Genomic DNA, 20,658 nt, shown 5'->3' with positions numbered 1-20,658 from the left:
GGTATAGACTTTACTTGTGTTTTTTATTAGCTGTTGAAACTTTCTTAAATCACTCTCACAAAAACATACCCATCTATCTCTTGGCCATTTTTTCCCCTCCACTGGTGATATTCAGGTGATTTTGGATGTAAGCAGAGACATGTGGCAATGGCTGGTTTGACACTGGGGTTGTGAACTGAGCTCCATGTCTCGTAGAATCACGCCCATTGTGTCTCATAACATGTTCTTATATTCGGTTACATTCAACAGCATGTCTTTCTGTGGGTAGCTCCCTGCCACAAATAATAACACAGCAGCTGGAGTGATCAGTTGAGAAAAGACATACCGGGGAAAAGTGCCAACCAGGAGACAACATCACAGTGAGACTGAGACATATTCTATGAATATAATGATCATATACATGTTTAGCTCATGTGCTACCATAAATCATAGCCCACAGCACTATCCAGGACGCCAGCATATTCTTGGCACTATGGAGCCGAGACATGAACAAAATCTTTCTCGGACATCTGAGCGCTAAAAAGATTTATATCTCACACCAAAACAAATGGCCACTACGACTCACCAGACTCAAGTGACAAAACAGGTAATGTTAGCTCGGAATATGGGACAGCAACGAAAACTCACTTAAACCATCTTTGTTAGTCTTTTCCACTTCCAACAATCAGCAGCTCTGGTCCTCACTCACAGATGTAGATGAGAAAAACGAAACGCTGTTTCAGGCAATCAGCCTCCTCAGAGCAAACAGTTGTATTCACATGCACGTGCAGCCATCCTGTTTGGATATAATAAACGCAGCTCAGGGAATAACACAGGGATATGGAGTGTGACATCATTCTCTACTCACGATATATATTTACATAGCAAATAGTTGTCTGCTGCTATATGAATGTTCAAAATAAAGTATATAACCATATAAGTATGAACATCCTTATAAAACCATTGACTGATGTTTATTTGTTTACCACATGTCATCTTCTGCTTTGTGCCCTAGTACTGGCTAGATACAATCTGTAGCTCTTTCAGTTCATGGAGAGAAAGACCCGAGGGGCATAGAGAAGACGAAACACCTGACGGCTTGTGGCTCAGTGAGAGTGTTAACTGTTGTCAACCTAAAAAGGAGTCTGCAGTCCTCTTCTGAACAGTCAGTGAAAGTCCCTCGTCCCCACGTACCTCTTAATAACACAAATTTGATGTAAGAAGCCAATTGATAGAAAACCAAATTTAAAATGATATCTGAATAATCAGTTTGAAACGTTCACTTCAAATTGAAGCCATTCGATTAAATTTAGGACACATCCATTTTTTGTTATTCAGCACTTCAATGGAAATGCACTTTAGTACTGTCTCTACTGGCACCAATTTCTTTCAGCAGTGAAAGAATCCTAAAAGGATAAAAGGTTAAATAGTGCTGCAAGGCATAAAACACAGAAAAGCAAATTATTTTCTGTTATTGTTTTACTTTACCATCAGCAGTCTTGTTTTAATTTTGTTGTTTTTTTGTCAGGAACAAATCAAACTTAGTGTTGTGTTTGGCAAATAATCTGTACCTTTTCCTATTCTATAAGGGAACCACAAAGAAATATGCACTTACACTGTAAGAAAATGACAACATATTAACCACTTGTCAAAATAATCTCAATTACCATACAGGGACAGAGGCAAAATGCAAATTCCCGTATAAAGATGTGTGATATGACATGTTACAAGGCTCTTCTCATGTGATTTATATTGAAGATGGAGACAGGTTATTTTTCAACTCTGTTAAACTTTAAATTCTGCATTCATAATAAGAAATACATGCATAGATTAGTCAGTGTCGTGCATGATTATGCTGTTTTAATTTATTAAACTTTTCAACGCCTCCATTTATTTATGTGTGGTAATCACAAAGTTTGTTTTGCCGGTTTAAACGTTACTGTGTATAAGGAGGTTAAAGGAATGTTCCACCAAAAAAAGCTGATGTTTTGAATATCAAACACTTACCCCCTGCAGGCTGGAAAGGTGCCTCGGAAACGTTTGCAGTTTGCTTCTTTGCAGAGAAATGGCAGGTGTTGAATTTGTGGCTTTTTACAATGGTTTCCAACAGTGACCCAGTTCTGAGGCAAAAAAAGGTTCATGGAAACTTTTCACACCAGTCCTGCAGCATATTACACTCCATTTGTGTCTTTGGTATTCATAACATTTTCTCCTCTATTATACCAGTCTAAATGAGAATGAAATCTCTTTTTTGAAAAAAGGCCAATTGTTCTGCACAACACAAAAACAGCATAAATAATGTTGAGTTAAGATGAATGCATTTAAGTAAATACTGTATGTTAAAGAATGGATTGGTTAATATACAGCTCGCAAGGACTTGGCTTATAAATCCTGATGTGACATCACCTGTTTCCTCCATCTCTCTCTCTCTCTGTCTCTCTCCTACACACAAACAGACATACACGGGATCTGGTCTCGTATTGTGTCTGAGCTTGAATTGGCACCAAAAAGCTCTTACTGATTAGAGCCTATACTGGTAGTGCCTGATCCCAGCGGAGCCCGCACATTAGTGGCATTTTGAGTGTTGAAGCTCACCTAGAAGCAGTTCACTGTGACCAGGCTGTGTGGTCATTGCAACCCGCCCTGAATGTTGACGTGCAGGCTGGAATCATAAAGCCTTGGCTTACAGGCCTGAACCGCTGTAAAACGACAAGCAGGCTGTTCTGACAGGAAAAAATCTTGATGTATTAAACTTAAAGTCCCATGAAATGAAAAATTTTGTTTTCTTGTAGGGGGCCCTTTTTCCCAGACTGTATTTTTCTCCTTTTTTTTTTTAATGTAGCACATCTACAGTAAATGTCAAAATGCACTTTTGCCCAGTTTAAATCAAAATCCTATAATTCCCTCCCCTTCTGTGATGCCAGACCCTCAGTAAATACAGCCTGATGTTCAAGATAAAGTAGGAGGTGATGGAAAAGTTGGATTATCCTCAATGACCATTTGACATTTTTTACCACCCACTTTTGAACTCAGCAGCATTTGGAACCAGAAATGACAATCACACCTTTTGAGATCAGTGTGACCCTTTGTCATTATTATTATTTTTATTTTATTATTAGTATTATTATTATTTAGGTTTTTAATTGCAGATCTGTTGATAATTTATCATTTTTTTCTTTTGTGAAGACACCAACAAGTTTAATCTTTTTCTTTTCTGGCATAGCCTCATACCAATTAATCGTTCTATTGTTATGTACGGCCATCGGATTTTGTGTTTTCAGAACTGCTTAAGCTCCACCTGTTGCCTTGTTTTGAGGATGGAGGCTTAAATATTTGTACAAACCACTTTTTAAACAGCCAGCACATTTATATTTGTGTTTGCATTGTTCTGTGTCGAGCAGCAGACACAGAGATATCGTTTTTTGTATCCCACACATTCTTCTTCCTTGTCATAACATCCAACTCGACTGCTGACACTATGATTGGAGATTTGGATGTGTAATTCAGGGCTAATAGCCTTAAGTCACTGGCCTCAAGCAGGGATGAGTAGTAGTAAACTCACTTCTTTCTCCCAAGCCTCAATTTTTTTCTTTTTCAAACTTGTAGTCTTCATCCCACTGATGTTGCCCGAGGTGGCAGCATATGGAGTAGTAGACTACCCAAGACTCATACATAGATATTTGTTTGTTTTAAGTGGCTCTTCTTCAGTACATACGGTACACTTACAATAGCAGAAAGAAATATATTTATATAATAACGTTTATATAGTTAACAACAACAAACACATTCAGGAGGACATGGTATTACATTTTCTAATATCATAATGAGGAAATGTTTTTAATGAAAGTATCTAACAAGCAAAAATGTTGTTATGAATGTATCTGCAAAATGCTGACATATCTCATTGTTTTCTGTTAGATTATTCGACCTTACAATATGAACTCTGCTTGTAATAATTGCAACATTATTATTATCAACTTAATTATAGTTATGTTTAGGCACATGGTTATGTTTCACAATGACTGGAATGACAAAATACAACGTGATCAACATTTTACAGAAACCATGATCTTTTCCTTACCTCAACCAAAGGTAACATAAATATCGCACTTCATTCATTCAAAATGGTTGCTTTTGAATATAGATAAGACATTACGGGAATGTAACTTGGAAGACACTTCAGTGCTATTAGTGATTTCTTGTTAACTTCTTCCTCTCGTAGAGAGGGTTGCCAAAAAAAACAAAAAAAAACACCTGCACACAGTCACACTGAGACACAATCACACATGCTAAAAATGCTGCAGTTATTTATTTATTCACAATGAATTGCAGCTCTAGCTCTTCTGTTTTGGTGTCAAGTCCAAGTAAATACCAGGATCACAGTTTCTGCGCCTCAGCTTATCAAATTATGACAAAAAAAAAAAAATAGTCTAAGCCAGCAGAAGTAAATTTAATATTTTGTGTTGTTCAGAGACCACTTTGTGACACAAAATTTCAACATCTGATGTGTTTGTGTTTTTGTGCGTGTTCTCTTCCAGGTCAGGGCGTCCTGTAAGTTTCATGGTGGTCCTGAACACTCCCAGCCCCCTGAGTAAGATCTCCTGGGTCAACCGTCTGCACTTGGCCAAGATCGCACTACGTGAGTACAAACACGCACAAACACACAAAAAGGATTACTATGCCTTTTCTATTTAAAAAGGATGATGTAACGCAATGAAATGTAGTAACAATGTTTTAGGGCGGAGGCTCAGACACACCATTAGTGTTTGCTTCATTCTCTATTGGATAAGTGCATAACCGGCGTTACGACTTATATAATCAGAGAAAAAACAAGAATCTCAATTGGGTCATAAGAAGTTTATGTGCTGAGTAAAGTGTTTGAACAATGTTAAATTAATAACCTCCATCATAAAATAGCAACTCCATCTATCTTACTGGGCAAACAAAGGTTACTATATTACATACTCGATCCAGGCCTTGAAAAGCCTTAGAATTCCTTGAAACTATGTACTTGCGATCTTTTATAAAGTCTCCAAATGCTGAATATCTTTGATTGTGGAAACTCAGAAATGGTCAGCGTTCATGAAAAAAAAGAATGGCCAGACCCTGCCCAGCAGGGAGCAGCACAGTTCTTTTCTATCCTCCTAACCTCTTTCCTCCAACCCTTGCCTTGCTTTGCCCAGTCCAAAGCCTAGTATGCAGTCTGACCACGCTGTTGTATAGGAGGTCTTCCTCTCTGGGGTTCGTCAATGCGTGCTGTTATCCAGTGGAAAAAAAAAAACAGGGACAGGACTACAGAGGACATCAATCAGCTTGTTTGGCCATGATGGCACGCATGTTCAACACACTCCACACCCAAGTCTTATTTTGTCCATCCTTTCCTGCTGCCTGTGTTGCCTTGAGCGCTTTTTCTTGTCACACACACTTTACTGCGCATGTTGTGTATGCAGTATGTTAGAGACAGACTGCATACACAACACGCCCTGTGTAGGTCCAATTTTTATTCTGTGGCTTATTTATTATGTACATCCTAGAGGCCATCACTGTGAACAATCAGCACAAAGATTCACGGAAAATTCAACTGATTGTCTTGCTTAGATAAGTGGCCAGCCATATATTTCTCAGTATATTTTATTTTTATTAGCCATGCCCATGCATAGTCGTAGGAGGTTCAATGCCACTTGGGTTAGGTTTCGGTCAAGAGGTTTTCAGTTCTCAGAAGGTTTCCTGACACTTGAGATTCTTCATCCTTGTGCATTTCAATAAGAAAAGCACACAAGGGCACATTGGATTCTTCTTCTTCTTCTTCTTCTTCTTCTTCTTCTGTATTGCTGGCCTACCTCTCATATGGGGTTATAGAGGAGCACGAGGCATAGAGTACATCTGTAGACTCTCCAGCTGAGCTTGGTTTGTGTCAGGGTGGCATCAAAAAACATCAGGCTGAGCGCAAAGGATGCTGTGGCTGCAGTGAAGCGCAGCATCCCCAGCCTTCCCTTGTTGCTCACACCTTTATCAGCAACACAGCAGGCGTACTGATGAGGACAGTGGCATAGTTAGAGCATGCAGCTCTCCTCCCATATGGCTGCTGTGTGGACATGGGCGATATTCAAAGCCAAATCATGCAAGTTATCCATAGCTGTCATATGGACCAGGAGCCCCCTATTCATTTTATCCTCCTTTACTCATACTTGACATTCATGGGGTCCATATTCTAATTTATTTGGAAAGAAAACTCCAAATAAACATCTATTGAATTTTCTTGCTTTGTTTGGATCTTACACCTGTGGGAAACGCACCCTGAACACTTTGAAGTCGTAGGATAAAATGCTATCAAAATGTAAATAATACACATTGCTTTCACGCTCATATTGACTGACTCTGTAATGCCACAACCGTCAGCACCAATCTGTCTTTGTCATGCTACCCAACTACCTTATAGCCTCGGGCACTTGTCACAGACATGATACTTCTATGTGTTAAGATAAACATAAAATCTTTGCCTTACTTTTGATTTAGAGAAAACTTTTAGCTGCGTTCACTGATCAGGGTAAATTGACACATCTAACGGTGTAAGGTTTTAGGCCTTTAGCCAACACAGCTATCCTGGGCAAGTTACTGTGAGAACAACAGTAAAATAAGCTTTGATCCCTCAATCACCAGCATGACAAGCAGCCAAGCGCAAGGGGAACAAGCTTCAAGGTGTAAGGAAAAGTAATAAAATAGCAGAGCAAGGACATGAAGTAAAATAAAAACTAGAAAGAAAAGAAAAACAGAGTTTTAGGGCAAATGAATAAAGAGGGAGGGGATACATTACAGAGAAACACCCGCTGCAGTCAAGACATCAAACAATTTCTATATATCAAGCTCCAGACAAAGATTTGTACAGTGGGGCTGCAGAGAGAAACAGACCATCTTTCATCCAGAAGACATGTTTTACTCAGATATCGATTCACTCATCTTTGGTTAAAATGTTTGACAGCCAAGTATTTAAAAGATCAGCGTGTCGGACTTTGTGGCAACTAGTGATGTAGTTGTTGATTGCAACCCCCTCGACACACCCTGAAGGAGAAACTACAGTGGCTACCAACAAAATGCCAACAAAACGCCAAAACACTCACTTTAGAGCCAGTATTCTGTTTTTCTTCCCACATGGTTTTGGACCTGCAGCATCTGTAGGTATAAAAGGCTGATTCTAAGGTTAAAAAACCAACAAAAAAACATAACAATTCATATTCTCAGGTGATTACACACTAATGAAAACACTGTTATGCCTATCATATTCCATTTCTGCCATATTCTGTAAATTGAGCCAGCTAAATCATTTACACTGGACCTTTAAATCATGTTTAGCATGTTTTCTTTATGTCTAAGTTATTTGGAAACCTCTACACCAAATACATTTGTATTTTGTTTTAGAATAAGATATGATATGAAAATTATATATTTACAAAGAACAGAATTTCTCAAATGATTTGCACTTATTAGAAATATTATATACACAAAAGTTCATTGACAGATATTCTGTTACACAGATGCCAGTTTTACTGTTCCACAGTTCTTTTTTTGCCAAAAAGCAATAGTAATAACTCATTGTATCATGTATATTATGTCGCTACAGCTGTAAAATCATTGTCCCAAACATGGGCCAACCATCCATGGAGAGAGACCACCTTGTGTGGGATCCAAGCAAATGGAACATGAATTGCAAAGATATGTCTTGTTTTCAAGGCAGTCATCCAAGGCCCTTTCACTTTCATCTCTCAAATGGCTTATATGAATACATATACATATTCACAGTCGAAAACCCACATAACGCAAATCCTCTGCACCTGCTGAGTTAATAGAAATGTTAATCATGCTTAGCTAATAAGAGCACGAAGGTCATAATAATACAAGTACAGCAGCTTGGTTACTTAAACAAAGTTTTTTTCCAAATGCATGAAGTGATTGACCTGCATGGACAAAGTTAATCAGTGGGTTAATTTTTCATAGCTACCTTTCTAGAGCAGGGCTATAGCTTGTCCCAAGGTTGTTTTTTTTGTTATTTTACATCATATATGTACGACACACTTATTGAATAAATGTTTTTATCTGCTCTAAAGAATTTAGGAAATGAATGCAGGTTGTCAGAGAGGTTGTGTCTAACATCCACCATACTTCTATGTCTTAGCTTTCAACGTTTTAATGTCAAATTCCATCTGTGCCAGTCTTTTTAGCTGGCTACATTTTTTAAATTAATTTATTGCATGACTGAACTTAAATGTAGTAATGTAGTTTGTCTGTCACTGTCCAGTTCTGTAATATTTTAGACCCAAGATTTGTCATTTATTCAAAGTTACTTTTTACCCTGAAATTAATTAATAAATGCAAAAAATATCAGGTTATATAATTTCAAAAAGTCATAAAGAACTATATAATGCTAAGTTATGTGCTACAGTATCTAGATCAATACTCATGACCTCACATGCACAGCAGCGCTGTGACCCACTGGTACTCGTCAAATCGTCCATTTAAAAACAAATGGTAGAGATGAGGGCGGGGTGATGAATTTCATTGAATCCCTTGGGGAAATAGATCAGCACCAACCTGGTCAGGATGACAATTACATGTTAATTGTATTACACCCACACTTTGCCTTCCCATTTAACCAAATGTAATTACAATAAGCGAGTTGTTGATTTAATTTCACGGATGGTGTACTGTCACCGAAGCTTCCTCCTCATTGCAGGCGGAGGCAGGCCTGCCCTGTGCTCAGGGGAGACCTACAGTCGAATCAGCATTTCAAACGCGCTGAACCATGGTCTTGTTTAGTTTGAAATGGGTGCCGTGCTCCGAAATGTCCCTGAATGGTGGACACCACAAATAGCTAATGGTCTCATGCATGATTTAGTGAGTGATTAGACATCACAAAACTCATTTTCACAGACCCATCTCCATACCAGTGTTTACCCTGTTACCTCAATTCAGAGGAAACACTGCCATATCCCACTGCTGTACTTCACAGCCTTCCCTGTGGCACATGTGTGAATATCAGTGGCTTTTAGAGACTTTCCTGCATGCCCTATTAAAATCAGGGTATTGTCCATTAACAATACCTTGTTAATACCACAATGTTTTTTCTGAACTCCTTTCAGCATTTCAATAAGAATTTGGAGCCCATAGTAGGTGGTGGTATTTAAAAAACTGGAGATCATTGTACTTTTGCAGGATGTGTCGAAGCTTCTCTAGTAATCAGGCTTTGCATGATATAATATGGCAGGAGAGCTCAATAAGACACAACCCCGGTAAACAGAATTTGTCACTTTGCGAGTGCATGTGGTGTAGTTATGAGGTCTTGAAATACAAAGTTAGAATTACCCCACAGTGGTGCTTCGCCAGGAGCCCCTTGGTCCATTAATAACCTGGTGTGCCACTGCATGTTTTACGCGTCTCAGAGTGGCCCTACTGTTTCTGAAGGGTCTTCGTGAAATAGCCAGAAGGATTGCCTAATTAATGGTCTTTCTCACTGCAGAATTAATTGCTTCCTGCCATGCAGTCCCAGCCCTTTCAGACAGGGTTAAGGCTGCTGGCTTTGATGGCCCTCACAAGAAGAACAAGAGGCCGTCAAATCATGAGAGATTGCTGCTTAGACGTCGGAGTCAGAAGCAAAGGAATGAATTTAGGAAAAGAGTGAGATGTTGAGAGTTTGTGGGATGTGTGTGTGTGTGTGTGTATGTGTTAAAGGGGAGGAGGGGAGTTAGGCAGTGGGGGAGTGAAAGGATGATTGAGACAAGCAATCAGTCCCACTGCAGGGAACAGGGCAGGCAGGGGTCTGTTGCCTGTGGTTACACTGCTAAGTGTGCCGGTCTTTTGCTTTTTTCCTTGCATGCGGATCAATAGATGAGTGGAGTGAGGCTTGGAGGTTCTGGCACACGCACCGACACGCCTTCTTAATCCACTGTGTGATAACCTGCGCTGTGCCGATGTATACCACACAGGAGACAAGCGAGGCGGGGAGGGGGGGGGGGCAAAATTCACTCTTCTGCACAGGCTTTAAGAGAGACCGTAAGGGCTTTACTGCAATTAGCCCGGGGATTCAGCTTGCTTGGTTGCTATGTTAACTGCTTTCTTTGCTGCTTTTCAAATAACATGAGCTATACCTCGTGCGCAACTGTTATCTTTTTGTTTTGTGCTGTTAAGTAAAGTACGTCTCCACTGCAAAGAAGCTAAAACTATTTCCTTTAATAATGCTTTTAGTATAAACATTAAACAGAAGCCTCCTCCTCATACAAAATTCCATCCACTCTGTATGTGCTGGAAGGATTTTCCCTTAGCCCTAAAATTAATCTGTCAAGACAGTAAAGATTATCTCCCTATCTGGCCGTGCTCAAACATGGGAAATGTTTATGATAAGTAAACATTATCACGGATTTAATTAACAGATCTCACACCCGCATTGATCCATGGGAACTATCAATTGCACTGGTGTATTTAATTAGTTTATATCTTTGCCCTTTGTGTCACTGGGGTTTATAGAGCACCATGCTCTGCAAATTAATCTTCATCAGCAAAAGACTTGAGACAAAAGCATGATTGGAATAAAGAAACTGAGAAACTACGTCTTCCTGCTTAGTATTCCAACCCTACACTTTCACACATTATGTTCTTATACATAGTTATTGTACAGTAGCTGAGACGGACTGCACAGTAGGTAGATCTAACCTTGACCTTTAGCTTGTGGAATCTCATCACTAATAGAGATTGCTTTAATTAACTCAGCAGTAATAAACTGCAGCAAAGTGGAAGCCGCTGTCGTGTCTTTTTTCAAAACAGTTGACAAAAGTTTTTATAGGCTGTCACCAGAGGAAAAAGTTTGGATCGTAATAACATCTTTTTCTGGATTATTTATGGTGGACATTAAAGCTCAGCTCTGTGCTCAGCTATGAATGAATTTGACTCGCTACAAGCAGATAAATTGCAGAACTATCAATGAGGACTGTAGTATATTTAAGCATTGTAAGTCATTTTGTAACTTTAGATCTGTGAGTTCTCTAATCCAGTCATACAGCTACACCGACACAACTCATTTTACAAATGTATTAATTTGAACTGACTTTAAATTAAATGCAACACAGCTTAAAAGTGGACATAGTTATAGTATAATATATATATATATATATATATATCTATATATATATATATCTATACTATCTATATAATAATATATATATTATATATCTATATCACAACACACACATTTATTTATTTATTTATTTTATTTATTTATTTCTATTCAAGGCAGCGGCATCCTAGAGCTGTTGATCAAGTTGTTGTCAACTTTGCAATAGGACTACTACCCCATGAAATGGCAGAAGCTTCAGCTGTTAATCCAGCACTTTTAGCTATTTACTTCAACTTCTCTGCCTTCCTTCTAACTAGTTTTTAAACACTCTAAATAAGAACATGACTGACTGACTGACTAAAGCTGACTTACAGTGCAGATCCAGTTAGTGCAAGCTGACTGGCTACAAAATCCACACTCATGCATTGTCTGTGGGAAGTGGGTAATTCGCTGCACAAAAAATGCTGGAATAATTGGTGATGTGACCAAAAATTCAAACAGTGCTCTACATCAGGACAGCCAATCAAGCTGCAGCACCAGCGGCTTTCTGAGTGGCTGTGTGTAGAACCAGGAAATGCCAAAGCAGGACTGATAATAATTGTATCTTAGCTGATCATCTCTCCATGTAAAACATTTTTACATTTTTCTGCAAATGTACTTTACTACCACCCACACTTAGAAGCGCCCTGTAAAATCCCACTGTTCTCCCTGTAAAAAAAGGGCTAGCTAAGCATGTAATTGAAGAACTATACACCCACTAGCAGAGATGTTACATCCAAGTTTAATTTAATATGTGCCACAGCATGCATGTCTCAGTTAGGGTATTTTTATTGCAGTGCCAAACCGCCTAACTCATCATGTCTGTGAGCATTTGACCTTAAACAGGAGTTTTTTTTTTTCTTTTATGAATCGCAATTTCTTCTCTCCAGTGATATTTTAACCACATGTATTTCTTGGCAGAAAAATGCCTCAGTGTATGGAACGTTTTACAGTCTACTGAATGTGGAATCCATATTTCAAGCCTTTACATTTAACTACTTAACCGCCCACATGCCGAATAACTAGTTCATTGTATAACTCGAAATATAACTTAAGATTTGGATTTTTATTGTTTCTGACTGCTGGCATTTGTGGCCTTGCTGTCTCTGTCGACACACTTTCGCAATTCAGCACTGATTGGTATATATTTGGCATTAATTGGTATACATTGGGAGCCACGGTAAATTGTATGTCCTAGGTCCCTATATGTAATTACCATTAAGAGGCTGACATGAATGTTTTTTTTTTCTTATACTCGTAGATCTATTTTTAGTAAATCCAACATAATATGAATGTATTATGAGGCAGAATTTACAGGGCAGTGTAGCAGGGAAACATGGAATAAACATATGGAATAAAGTTCCTAGTGATATCTTGATTCTCTACAGTGCCACACATTAAAGAATAATGTACACAGGTAGTATTTTACAGTTTAAAATGAGCCCACTCCACTTTGATAAAATGTTTCATCTGACAAAGATGGGGAATGCTTTGTAACAACATCTCCAGAGTGTGATGTTTTCCTGTGTTTAGGTTGAAATTATTTTGTAAATGAAGTACCTGGTGTGTGTGTGTGTGTGTGTGTGTCTTATTTGGTGCCGTTTTCAATCTAAATCTGTGCTTATCATTTGTTACACCGTGATTCATCATCATTACTCCATGGCAAAGACTGAAGGTTAAGGCCAATTTGTGTTCTCACACATTCACTTTCTCTCTCTCTGTTCTTTTGTACCTGTATGTATCCTGCTCTCTATCTCTGTGCATGTCCCTCACTAGATTCATTTTTACCGACTGACAAATTCAGCAGGAGTAGCCAACTTATCCAAACAGAACATTATTCATGCTCCTAATAATTAGCTAAGGAAAAATGATGATTACTCTGAGGGTAAAGGAAACCACTGGACCTGCTGCCCCACCTGCAGAAATCTGCCCTCAATTAAAGTCTTTTAATAAGACCTCACATCTTGCTGTATCCTGGCTCACTGAGGGATAGTCAGCCCACAGGCCAACCACCCCCCACCCCTCAAAAAAATTAATTATTAACGAACACGCCACACCTGGAGATGACTGTAAATATAAATGACTGAATGATTTAAAACCTTATAATTGTCTAGCAACGTCTTCACAGTAACCTAGCAGCACTGTTTTAGTCACTTTGTTGGGCAAGAGATGAATTCATTTGCAAAACTAAATCTTGCATTAGCTCCTCTAAAAATTATGCTGTTAAAAACATAAATTGACATTTTGTTATGACTTTCAAAAGGGATAATTTGATATAGGGTACATAATTAGCTCTTAATTGACAGTATTCTCTATGTGCAGGGCTGAATCCATACAACTTGCACAATTTAGTAAACACTTACTCATGTTTTGTTACACATATCTTGACTAGAGGCGTGTAGCCATGCAGATGATTGAAACACCACAAAAAAAAATCAAACACAGCTCGAAGGTCACTGAAAGAAATGTAAAGACACAACACACTTACCAAATGCTCTTCATTCCTGTCCTTGATCGTTCTTCTGGCTTGTTGCTCTGTGTAAACATGTTTTGTTTCTCATAAACATTTTATTAAGATGTACTCAAGCTTTGAATATGACAAGGATTTTGCTCCAGTCTGATCTCCTGTTTGCAGCGAGGTGGCAACATTGTCATCTTTAGTAGCAATTGTTAAAATAATAAGGTACATGTTTTGTTTTTTTTAAATAGAAAGTAATATATTTCTCCATGTGGCCAAAACAGAGCAATGACACCAATTTTACAATCTCAGGGCTGTCTGTCAGCACAAGCTCATCTTAATTGCATCCCTTCCTGTTTATCACAGAACGAGCTACACCAGTCTAATGGATCTGCGATGCCTCTGAGCCAAACTACAGATATAAAGTGAAGCTTATTCCAAGGCAACATATGCAAACAAACCAGGAAGCACATTTTAGCAAGCTGTTAAATTTCATGCACAATTTATTTTCTGTAAATTGAAATTTATGATTGCAAAATTACATAATGGGAGTACTTTGGCAGATTTGCCCGGCACCTTGTCAGAGGTGCACCTGTTAGGAGGCTCAGAGCTGTGAGGGCTGAGATGGCGCATATATCAGGCAAATCCATTATTATAACTCAAATCCAGCAGTTGCATTTTTCCTGGTGGGACTGACTCTCACTGTTGATTAAGTGGAGGTTTAATCACTGTTGAGACTGCGTGTTGGCAGTACCTGGCCTCGCCTCCTACAACAGGGAATAAGCCCCTGGCTGATTATAACATTCACATGCTAATAAACATCATTCATATTACAAACCTGAGGCAGTGAAATGTCTTTCTGATTATTATGTGTGGTTTTGCTTGAAGGAGGCTGGCCTCAACTGTGAGGGTGAGACGCATGCTGTCAATAAGTACAACAACAAAGCTGATAAACTACTACATTAAGTTAGCACCTCCTTTGTGAGAAGAAATAAAGTATTTTTTGTTTTTTTTGTTTCAGGAGAGGAGAATTCACCTGGCTGGCTATGTGGAGAGGATGAAGGGAAGACGATGGCTCAGTTTTGGTGTCCTCTGCTTGCCTGTCACATGTCTGTCTTTGCCACAAAGTCATCGGAGAGAAAGGTAAATCTGCAGCCACAATTACAAGACAAAGATAACTTCAAGAGAATATATTTTGAGTCTTAAACAATCTGAATCAGCACCTGTTTTAGAAGGAAAATATTTGAACTTGATATTCTTCCCATACTTGCAGTACTTTAAAGCACAGACTTTTTAAGGTAGTGTCAATGTTACAACTTTTCACCTTTTGACAAATAAGGATGGTGACTAGGATGAAATCTTTAGTGGATTTAGCTTGAGTGTTGTTGTGGACGACTTATTCTAAGCCACTGGTTTTCAGACTACGGTACATGTACTACTGGTGGTATGCAACCTCCTCCTTGTTGTATGTAGAGACATACCTGAAATATTTTTTAGAAATTAAATGAATTAATTTAAAAACATGTTATACTCGCCCCTTCATACACATAATGCACACATACATCCGTGATTAGCTAAAATGTGACGGTATAAGATGACAGGACGCAAATTGAATGGTTCAAAAACACTGCAAACACGGCTCCAATATTAGAAAGAGAAGTGGTGAGGAGTATAACTTTTCCACCAAATTGGCTCTAGTTTTTGAACCGGATCCATTCAGGATTCAACAACAGTCAATAATAAATAATCTTCTTATTAATAATAAACCTGCTTTCTGTGTAAACTATCTGTAATTGAATAGGGTCAACCTAAGTTGCTGTATTTTCACATTTGCCACAGTGGTGGTAACTTGGATAGCTCAATATTTCTGAGGTGGTATGCGGTGTTAAATGTTTGAGAAACACTGTTCTAAATAATCACAGCATATCATTTATATTGCAGAATTAATATAATTCATATCATATATTGTGATACAGAATTTATTTTATAAATTTGATAGCAAAACAACTCATATATGAATCAACTAAATAGTGAATGTCTGTAAAATCCTGACAATACAAGGTACTTGAAAGTAATCCTGCTGATTAGTTTGTAGAAATTTAAAGCGGTAGATGTCTCAGTGTAGCCGTTAAGGCAAAACTTCTGATAGTAATAATCAGAATTTATAACATTGTCTGGCACATATTGTCATATTGTCTTATCTGGTCACTATTTGGTGGGAAACTTGTATAAACCTAATGAATAAATCAAATGCAAAACCAAATTAAATACACTGAATTCAATCATCAATAGGCTAAAATAAAAATACATATATATAAAAATATAGTTTCAGATCAATGCACCTTTCTGAGCTCAGAAAAGATTTTGATGTGTTCAGTGTCTTTAAACTGGCAGTGTTTATACTCAGGAAGTAAAATGCCTTCCTTTGGAACTATCTGTCAAAGCGATTTGACTTTGACTGACGTTAACTTTTCCTCTGAAGCAGCCGTTAGTCCACAGCGGTGGTAACATCTTTATTTTAATGAAGATTTTGTCGAAAGAGATCTTAGTGCCATTTAACACAGTTGTTTCACCATTCAAGGCAATCAAAGCCCGCTTGCCTTGCCCTAACAGCTAAAAATACATCGTCTCAGTGATGATCTCACTCAAAAATACCTAGACTACTGGAATTACAAGGTGACACGAGAGCATACCCTCAAGATGCTGGCTGAAGAATTTCGATCAATACAAGCTGTTAAGACCTAGAAGCCTCCAATAGATCAAATGGTCAGCACAGGTGAGAGATAGACTAAAAGGGTTTTAGAAGTCAGTGGAAATGGTATGAAATCAATTTGCAGGGGCTGAAAGATGATATTTCCGACCACATTTTCTAATGCCTTAATGTGGTTACGGGTCTTACTGAGCAAGGTGTGTGGTGGGGGGAGCCAAATTACCATTGCCACCAGGGGAGGATGTTATAAAGTGATCATGCAATTATCTTAATGGCTGTGGGACACCCAAGCATAAATCAATGTTCCAACATTAGATTAAGACCTATACGCCAACCCATAGTCTGTTAGCCGTGCTGACGAAAGAGGGAAGGTGAGTTGAAAAACAGCAGCTGGAAGTGTGGAGAGTGTAGCCTTGACACGGTGGGGTGGGTGGCTGGTGGTGGGGGGGATTTCCCAAAAGATCTCTGCAACGTTCCGGAGTATTCTGCAAAAGTGTGTTACACCTGGCTGGAAGCAGAGCCAAGTCAATTAATATATTTTGAGCCGGTGGGACCTCGCAGTCTCTGAGGATCTGCTCATATTCTCCACAAACAAATGAAGCACCTGAGCACGCCAGTGAAGGGCACGGCGGCCATGTCAGTCACGAACGTGGTTTACCATGAAATTGTTTCACGTGGCTTTATTTTCCGAGAGCAATCAAAGTGAGCATGTTTGTTTTCAATTTTTTTTCGTTTTTCTTTTTTTCGTTTGTTGCCGTGAAGAGCCGTGATGGTCTCTCATGTTATTAAGGCTAATGTGAGATTGTAGAAAGGGAAACAAATTATTCTTACGTTGCTGTGTGTGCACATATATGTTCATGTGTGTTTTCCTTCCTCTGTCTATGTCCTTGAGTTGCGTATTTCTCTGTGTTTGTTTGACTATATACCAAAGCGGTGCATTTCTGTGTGTCACAAGAATAGCTATATGATAGAAATTTGGGCCAGGGTATCAGAAAGCTGAAGAGGTAAGCAGTAGTATTTCTTTCCCTTTTTTGACTAAAGAGAAGGTAGCATTAAATGGAGTGACTTTAAGTCCTTCATGCATAGCAGACTGTGATTAGGGGCTTAACTCAGCAGCAGCGCCCCTTTCCCTCTCTGTGTCTCCGTCTTTGCCTCAGCCACTGCCTCTGGGACACACGCCTCCCTGTGCCAAAGCTCTTTCTCCAGCTCTTGCAGCTTCTTTTGGCAGTCTGAGTTACAGTGAGTAGAAAGGATGAAGAAAAAGAGGTAAAAAAAAAAAAAATCCCAGATTAAAAGAGATGTGGCCAAAGGGGCCGAAGCCATTTCCTACAGAAAATAAAGTTCTAAAGCAGCGTAGCATGAACAACACGCACAGGTCACCTAAGGGAGCTCAACCACTGCTGGCTGTGTGCAGCTCTGTGCACCCCGGTCCACTCGGTGGGAGCTGGAGAGGGCTACTGGGCGAACTCGTTAGACACCGAAGATAAACCTTATCACAAGTCTGCTGAGTGAGAACAGCGGGGGCAGACTGAGTCCTCTCAATTTATCTCCTTCACTTTCTCCCTCTCTCTCTCCCTCTGACACACACACACACACACACACACACACACACACACACAGAATCAGGTGCTATCTTGGTTAATAGACAAACCACATTCTGATGGTCCTTTTTGTTTAAAGAGTCTGTACACGCTCTGTTTCGGTGCCCTCTCTGACATTTTGAAAGATGAAACAGAACAGATTTGGCAGTTGGCCCAAAGGGAGGGTGTGAGGTAGTTGGGTTAAGGGCTTAATAGGAGATAGTATAGCAGAAAGGGAAACAGCTGAAGAGCTGAATTTCTATACATTAAAAGCTGTTAAGTGGAACAATTAATACCATTTTAGTGCGTGGTGATGTAGATCTTAATCGGAGTGATGCTTTTAATTGATACAGATAAACAGATTACAGGTTGGACAAAACAAGAAATTAAACAATGTCATGTTGTGATGGACATCTTATAGACTAAATGATTAATCGCCAATAAAAAAAATAATCAGTTGCAGACCTAAATGGCTTTTATTTTGTTTTTATCTCAAATAGTCGCCCTCCCATCTCGGGAAAATATTTATTTTGCACAAAGACTTTAACGGTGGCTTTTTGTTGGTGTCTAGTGTACATATAATCTACAATTTAATTAAGCTAGATAACATCCACTGTTCTTTTCATCTCTCTCTTTGACGCTATGAGCCTAACAGTTTCAACTGTTTCCCTCACTTCTGTCCAGCAGCCTCTGTTACTCCTGGAGACCAGTATTGGATGTATTTATGAAACTCAATAATCTGACAGCTCAGCAAGCTGTGAAACAACATTTGATGGCATCATATAGTGCATTGGGAACTGGATGGCTTAAATTATGTGCCTGTCTCTATCCAGGACACATATTTTCCCGTTCACTGTATTTCTGTATAAGCATTCATTCAGCAAAGCGCTGAAGAAGATATATTGCCGGTATCTGTCCTGATTTAAACATTGTCAAAGAGGCGCATGTGCGTACTATATGAGCAGTATTTTACGGTGGGGGAGACAGGAATCCCTTGGCCACATAATGATTCACAAACGCCTCATATCTCCTCCAGTAGGAAAGCACTTCTTCCTCTGCAACTCTAAAAGGTTCTTAAACATCCGAAGCTACAAAGACTTTCCAAATAGTAAAGGGACATGTTTCCAGACTCCGTTTATGAGGCATTAGGCTAGGACAGGGTTGAGGATGGCTGCTATGCCAGAGCTCTTATAATACCTTGGGGGATTTCATCATGTATGCTTTGAAGTGCAGAATGACAAACTGGAAAAGGGTTTGGGCTGCATCAGGGTTAGCTTCCTTTCTCTTCTTCTGAGAGGATTAGCTGCTGTGTCTCAGCTCAGAAAACGCAAAGCCTAGCTACATCTCAGCCCTAATACACTCCACAAGTTTACATAGATCACACAGATCACCATAATTATTTATATATGTACTTAGACATGTGTTTTTCTGTTTTTGAAGTGGCTGTGTTTCTGTCTGGATATCCGTTAAAACTTTTTATTGGTCATTTCTGTCTTTGTCTGGTGAAATCACAGTGCATGTGGGTCATTGGGGTCTGTGCTTATTTGCTGGTACTTTTGGGGCCATATTGTCCCTCTCATTCGCTGTGTCATCCATCTTCCTTGCTTGATGGAGTGATAAGAGAGCAGCACCGTGCATTCAGCTAGCCAGATGAAAGTGACTATATGTACTGAAATTTTGCTTGTTTGAGTGCAAATATAACTGGGCTCTATTTAAACAATCTGTAGTGCATGAAGCACATGGCACAAGTGGATTTGTCCAGCTCACTTTTGCCAGTTCAACAGTGTCTAGGTGCAAGTAATCTGCAACAGGGTTGTATTTAGTCTGTTAATTAATTATAGGTGTGCTTTGGGCATAACATTAATTAAACTAACCAGAGTATCATCCCACATTCCATTTAAAAGTCAGCTACACCTGGTGAATTGCTATTTAAATGGGTACCAGTACTGTGTCCATGGCTATCTTCATAGTATTGTCTTTTGAATGACTGATTTATGAACATAATGAGCCACTCATAGCTCTCACATCGAAGCTAAGGGGAAAGGCTTAATGTGAAGGCTTTGTACGTGTGTGTGCCTGTTTGTGTGCAGAATGCCACAGATGAGATACTATGCTATGAAATATGAATTAAAAAGGAAAAGATCTTTTTTGAAAAGGTGGCCTTTCCCTAATGTACCACCTTTCTGATGATTTATTCTTTCGCCCCCCTCTAGCCTGTTTTTTTATTCAATTTGTGGGGGTAAAGTCATCAAGTTGACACCTTACGCAATGTTTCTCTCTTTGTTTAGTTTTTTTCTTGAAGGTCGTTTGCTACCTTTCAGAGTAGCAGATATCAGCCACCTCTCTGATTTGTCAGGAATAGATGCCACAGCATGGATTAAAAGCTTGTTCTCTCCACAGATCCACCAGGGCATAGCAGCTCCCTTTCTAACTCTGCAGTAATATCCTTCTGGCAAACAGAAAAACACAAACAGTGGGTTGCGCATGTGCTTGAGACTGTTTGGGAGAGAGCACACCGTTCTTTCTCTCAGACCTGATCCTCATCAAGATTAGTTTTCGTTGCTTATTAGAAATTTGGGATAATCTACAGTATGCAGACTTCTCTGTGTCTATCAGGGTCACATCAGATCAGCTGACCACGCTACGCTCTATTTCTGTTTGGCTGTTTTTGGCTTCATCATTGTTTGCACAAATGATGTCCAATTATTTAGCACAGTTTTAGCCCACAAAGTAATGAGTTCTTAAATGGATTTTTTTTTTCTGCGTTGTGTTTGATTTCCCTTGCTTGGTT

General features: G+C 39.1%; 1 protein-coding gene across 2 annotated transcripts in view; it reads left to right on the top strand.

The window, feature by feature from the left end:
- arhgef10la (Rho guanine nucleotide exchange factor (GEF) 10-like a) overlaps positions 1–20,658 on the top strand; it is a 103,164-nt gene that overhangs the window by 50,227 nt on the left and 32,279 nt on the right. For both annotated transcript variants that reach the window (XM_019254940.2, XM_019254941.2), the window contains 2 exons: positions 4,518–4,618; positions 14,599–14,720. In XM_019254940.2, coding sequence (XP_019110485.2) covers positions 4,518–4,618; positions 14,599–14,720 — 223 coding nt within the window. The remainder of the gene's footprint in view (positions 1–4,517; positions 4,619–14,598; positions 14,721–20,658) is intronic.

This window comes from Larimichthys crocea, chromosome VI (assembly GCF_000972845.2).
Source record: "Larimichthys crocea isolate SSNF chromosome VI, L_crocea_2.0, whole genome shotgun sequence".
NCBI lineage: Eukaryota > Metazoa > Chordata > Actinopteri > Sciaenidae > Larimichthys > Larimichthys crocea.
This window is presented reverse-complemented; position numbering and strand designations above follow the sequence as displayed.